This window comes from Mycteria americana, chromosome 9 (genome assembly GCF_035582795.1).
Source record: "Mycteria americana isolate JAX WOST 10 ecotype Jacksonville Zoo and Gardens chromosome 9, USCA_MyAme_1.0, whole genome shotgun sequence".
Taxonomy (NCBI): Eukaryota; Metazoa; Chordata; class Aves; order Ciconiiformes; family Ciconiidae; genus Mycteria; species Mycteria americana.
In genome coordinates this window covers 16,626,931-16,632,930 of record NC_134373.1, presented here as the reverse complement: position 1 = coordinate 16,632,930, position 6,000 = coordinate 16,626,931, and the positions used below count along the sequence as shown (strand labels likewise).

At 42.2% G+C, this 6,000-nt stretch overlaps 1 protein-coding gene across 1 annotated transcript in view; it reads left to right on the top strand.

The window, feature by feature from the left end:
* Window positions 1-2,964: 2,964 nt before the first annotated feature.
* The window catches only part of PPP1R1C (protein phosphatase 1 regulatory inhibitor subunit 1C), a 51,089-nt gene continuing 48,053 nt past the window's right edge, over window positions 2,965-6,000 (top strand). Inside the window, 3 exon segments of the mRNA XM_075512022.1 lie at window positions 2,965-3,088; window positions 3,091-3,215; window positions 5,524-5,584. Coding sequence (XP_075368137.1) covers window positions 2,965-3,088; window positions 3,091-3,215; window positions 5,524-5,584 — 310 coding nt within the window.

Here is a 6,000-nt window from a genome sequence, read left to right as displayed (position 1 = left end):
TGCTTTGGTTGGTTTGTTTCTTCGTATGACTGTTGAGCTTTTTTCTCAGACACTATCACTGGCAACAACTTTGAGCCATGATTCCTTTAGACAGCGATGCCCAGCAATCTAGAGCTGAAACACACCTCTATAAGCCTTTGAGCATTTCATGGTTTCATATTTTTTCGCTACCTGAATGTGTGTTTTCAACTGACTTTATCATTAACATAAGAAATTTCAAGCCTTTGTGATGAGAATTATAGCTCCTGTAATACAGTAACAGACACTGTAATTGTAGCATAATTTAATACACAAAGTTTCATAGACAGCTATAATAGATATTTTATGGCAAACAGCTTTCATAGAGAAGCGCGATATTTAAAATATACTATTTATTAATATATAATAGCAAAGCAGCTGGAAAACATTTTTCTCGCATTATCTGGGACTGAGAAAACAAAAATTATTTTCTTTCGAGCACGACAATTTGTCAGAGAAGAGCCACAGCTTCAGATCCCTGTGTGTGTCCTCCCCCCGGGTGTATCCCTGTGTATATCCTCTATGTCTGAAGCTGTCATTGAAGTTAATGGCACGGCTGTTCATGAAGGACTTGTGAAATTGGATAATTAGACTGTCCTGAAAACAACTCTCTAATTGTCCTTAGTGAAAGCGGTGTGTGCCTCTCTTCCTTTAGTGTCTTAGACCCGTAGTTGTACCAGCAGAACTGCTGCAATTGCACCCTGGCTCTAATTGTCTGTGGAATTCTATAAAGCAAATTATGATTCATCTTTGTAGGAATAGCGATGGCTTAAAAATGGTTGTATGAAACACCGAACATCACTATTCTGTGCGTATCTTTCATTTGTTGTGGTAAATGAAACTGAGCATTTCACCTGCGCACTGAAAATATGCAGGACTCGGCCTGAGGGGGCCCAGGGTAACCGGATCTTGGGCCCTGCTTCGAGCAGCAGCTGGGACCAGCTATCTCCAGAAGCCCCGTCCAAGCGGTTCTACAATTCTAAGTTAATGCCACCTAAACTATCACAATAAATCTAATAGGAAAATCGCCAGCTCCTAGCCGTCAGCTGGAAACCACTACGGTACACAGTAGTTTTGATTTGGATGAGGAGGGAAATTTCAGCCCTCACTGGGAGTTATTTTTGATCATTGAGTCAACTGGGCCTTTAACTTTTAGCGTATCCTCACCTCCTGAGCTTTGTCAGGTTCTTCATAAACCAGCTGGCTAGTGTGCTTGCCTCTGGTCAGAAATACCTTGGTATTCCGATAGTGTGTTAACAGTTTTTATTTGTATGAATCAAAGCCAAACAAATATTCCACCCCTGACTCGCTGGTTTATTCTGCTGTGTGCGGCCTGTGCATTGTTCTTAACCGTGGTCCCCGCTCCGTCCCTGCCTCCTCCACTGGCACGGGTGGGAAAATACTCAGTGACCCTGAATAAACCTGTGATGAACTGTGAAAATCCTTAGTGCTTTCAGTGGCCTGAACAAGAAACACGTTTTCAAATTCCTCTGAGTTTTGGTGATGCCCAGCCTCAGCGCTGAATTCAGCTGCTTCTCTGTTTCCTTACTACAGTTTGTCAGAGGCAGACTCAAGCTGTTACTCCTCTCCGTGAATTTTATCTGTTTGCTCTTCGTTCTGGCTGGTTGTGTTTCCCTTCCCTGTTGAGAGAGTTCACAGGCCCTCCAAAAACCTGACCAAAATGGACTTTCTCTCTGCAGGTAGCCTCATGCCGGGTAAAGCTGATTCTGTGCTGGGCTGGGCCAGTCTGTGCCTGGCTGTGCCTCACCTTCTCTTTCTTCCCAGTCGTGGGTAGTGCGTAACAGGAGACCGGCCCGACGCTCTTCGGCTTGGAGCTCAGCCTTCAGCACAGCCCTTTGAACTGGCGTTAGGGCACTTTCTGTCTGGGGGTCCAGTTTTGGCATCAAGCACACCTCTGTCGCAGGAGCTCTGCTGTCCTGCTTGGCAGCGGTCAGGTGCTCTAAGCAAAGCGGTAGGCTAAGTCAGTGGTCGCTGTGTATCGTTTCATGCGCTTCTTTTGAATTAAGGTGAAATGAAAAGTGAAAAGCAATTATATTCACCAAAGGGTACTATTGGTATGACTGACCAAATTATTCTCCCGGTCTTGGAAGAAGGCACAGATTTTGTACCCCAAAGCAGGATTTGGCCCTCTGAATTTTAGCCATCTAAAAGTGAGGAAACCAGTCTCAGTCATCTTTACTTTTTCTAGGGTTAATGGAGAGAAAATGTCATCTCCAGTAAACACTATATTCCGCTTAACTAGGACAGGGTGAAGCGCCCTTTGATGTGTCTAGCATGAGGGAGCCCAGATAGCTGGCTTAAATGTGGATGTTCTCAGTATCTGAAATTATGTGAGATGGAGCCCACCAGAAGAGATCGCAGTCTGAATCTGCAAACCCAGCCTAAGGTGCAAACCCACCTAGCACACCAGATAAACTTCATGAAGGTGTAGGCATCTGTGTAGCACCATCATCAAAAATCTTCCTGGAAGAGGTTTAGAAGAGGATTTGAAAGAGCAAAGGCAATTGTTGGATATGTGAGAAGAGGAGAGCGGTTCTGGCACACTGTAACAGAGATGGAATTATTGCATCCACCCCTCCTGTTACTTCCACCCCCAAAATCTGAAAACTTCCTGATTTGTGTTCATCAATAATTAAGAGCCCATCAGCAATACTCAGAGGGAGCTTGCATTGCACTTCTGAGCAGCCAGTCAGTAATGTACGGTGGAGAGATCCTCTTTTTCAAATCCCAGGGCTCCAGGCCATGCAATGCTAGTATTGCATTTTCAATTAGCTCCTGAGTGAATGCTTGGCATATGTAGAAGTGAACTGGTACACAATTAGCTTATTGTTCCTTTCAGCTTTGTGCTGAGAGGATCTGAAGGACTGCAGAAGAGAGGGAGAGGGGAAAAAAAAGAACATAGCCAAGCCAGCGGCATCTCTGTGGATGTGGAATAAGGGAGCTGCTCGGCTCACACCGGTCCCCGTGCTAAGTCGGGAGTTACAGCCGTGACTGAGGAGCGCTCAGCCTGGCGGCGGGGAGAGCGCCCGGGGAGAGGTGCAGACCGAGTCTCAAGCTCCAGGCTCTGCTCTCGCCTGGCTCACCTCAGCATCGCGATGGAGCCCAACAGCCCGAAAAAAATACAGTTTGCTGTGCCACTGTTTCAGAGTCAAATAGATCCTGAGGCAGCTGAGCAGGTAAGGAAGACGAGTTTCTTTTGGTGTTTTGAGGGAATGGGGTAGGAATGGGGGCAAGATGTGGGATGAGAACAGGTAATACTTGTGGCCTAAATGCTTTTCTAACTTGTATTCGTGTAACTATAGATTAAATGCTCTGGAGGTTATAGCAATGTCTGGATACACCCAGCAAGGGAGGAGGATATGTCCACTAGCCAGAATAAGGCTTCTTTACCTTGGGTAGGTTATTCAGTATATATTTGTTGTGCCTTTTCTATAACTGGACTTGCGCCCTAATACATACACTTCACATGAATACACATTCTCAACAAACCAACTAAAGTATATGGTTTGTACATAAAGCAAAACATGAAGCTAATAATAGGTACCTAGTGGAAATGTTGTGCAGAAGACAGCTTATTTACCGTTCATTTTAACACGAGAAAATACGAGTTAAGTTTTGCACAATAGTTATCACTTCACTTACCTCCTGTATTTCTCGTGATTTTTGTACAGTCTTCTTCGTGTCATTGTTGCAGTGTTTTACATATTTGAAAAATATATACGTGTAGAAATATGCCTGACTTATGTCTGCGTTGGAATTATGTGTGTGCTATTTTAGGTTTTGGCTCACTCCCAAAACATACACGTACATATAATATATATAGCAATACAGATGTCTACGGAGGAAAAGATACCTATTATTGTGTACAGATATGTGTAGATGCACACAAAAGAAGGACACAGGGAATCTTATGAGAAAAGCTAGATAAATTGTAATTAGGTGACCCAGTATATTTTTCTCAGTGCAAGTCCTTCTCGACATTTGCTTCTATTTTGGTAAGTCTAGTTTCAGATGATACCAGGGGAATATTATAACCTTGACAGTTTTGTGCCATTAGATATGATATTATTTGCACCTTTAGGACTTAAAAACTCAGGTATCTGGTTTCCTGAATATTCTGATGTCATGTTTCTTAAAAGGCAGCCGCCTATGCCGGAAAATGATGAGTTGTGAGTGACCGCTGAATGAAGAAAGACTAGAAGGGTGCAGGGGAGAATTGCTGCAGGTGTTCATTTTGTCCATAGGTACTTCTGAGCTGCGAGATGTCCGTACCTTACGGAACAGTCCTGCAATGAATTCAAGCAGGATGTGTTCTGATATTTTTCTGAAATCTGTGAGAACCATAGGATTAGGATTTCCTGGAATTCCCATGGCTTTTGAAATGCTGTGGCCCAAATTCTGCCCAGTATTTATGGGCAGTCCTTTTTTTACGTTGTGCGTTTAATTCCAAGTGCTATACAGTTTCACTGTGGGTGTGTGACGAAATTGAAGTAGTAAATTCTGCTGTCAGCTACAGTTACGCTAATCTGGAATAAACCCGTTAACCCTGATGATGTAATTTTCCATTTACACCTCTGAAAGCAAAATTTGAACCCAGCTAAATAAAGATGTTGGCTCAGCAACTAAAAAAGAACAAACACACTGACATTGAGGTTTTGTGTCAGAATGGTTTCTAGCTTAAATGCTCTTGGTCCCTCTCTTAAATTCAATAGAATATCAATAGCCTGGAGGCTTTAGTGAAGCAACACAAAGCTTTCAATGCAAATGTGTGCATTATAGGAGAGTACTCTAATATCATGTAGTACAACCAGTGTTAATGGAACAAAAGTACTTAACCAAATAAACTCTGAATAAGAAGAATTGCATAGAATTCAGGATTATATATTGATATGTAAAGATCTGTTGTACAGTGCTCTTTGAACATATTCTTTCGAAAATCTTAAGTATTGGTTTTCTTTAGTTAAAGAACAGTAGTAACACCTCTGGCCACAGTTTAGAATATCATATGTTCATTGGAAGGCATACCTGCAACATCAACTTTCAAGTGCACTTACAAAATATTGATATTAACTATTACTTGTGAGAGCTATGACAGTACTAGGTATTTGCACACATAAGCTCACAAACTGCTGCAATCATTTTCCTGAAGCAAAGCTAAATGTCAATATTTTAAGATATGACTGATACATGTCAGCAATACATGTCCAAAAACTTATTCAAGATGATTGCAAATCCTAAAGGTATTTTGGAAAGCTCTCCCCTGTGCCTTTGCTTTCCATGTACAAGCAGCAGCATGACCCTGATCACTGTCAGACCAGACGAGCAGTCAGTAAGACAGTGACGTGCTACTGTTCTTTAAATATTTTCTTTTTTAACTTTGCCTGGTCTATACTCAGGAATGCATCAGATGAATTTTTTGCTTTGCTTAGGGTGCGGGGCAGTTTGTGGACCCTAATGACTCTCCTTGGTTTATGCATATTACAGATCAGGAAAAGAAGGCCTACACCAGCATCGCTCGTCATCATGAATGAACACATGCCCCCAGGTAAGTGCCAACATACCTTCTAAACCATTGAACTCGTACACACAGGATTGTCTGCAAATTGGTTTTATTAACTACGTGGTTTTAAAAATCCAGCATTAATTTCATAGCACTACATATCAAATAATGGATCTTAGAACAGTTTGGGGTAAACCCCATGAACACATGTAACTCTTGGCCTCCAGATAATGTCAATAATTTCAGGATTTTATCCTTCATGTAAATCTTTTGTTGTATGTACAAGGAGAATATGACCCGGATCCAGCACTTCCATCCACAAACCTTTTCTTTCCCTGGGTGGATACTTTGGAGATCCATGAAGTCCTAGTCTTGGTTTTCTGATCTCTAGAGATACCAGGGTGGCTCCAGGGCTAATTCAACAAAGTGAATTGCTTCTGAAAAACAGGTTGTTTTCTGGT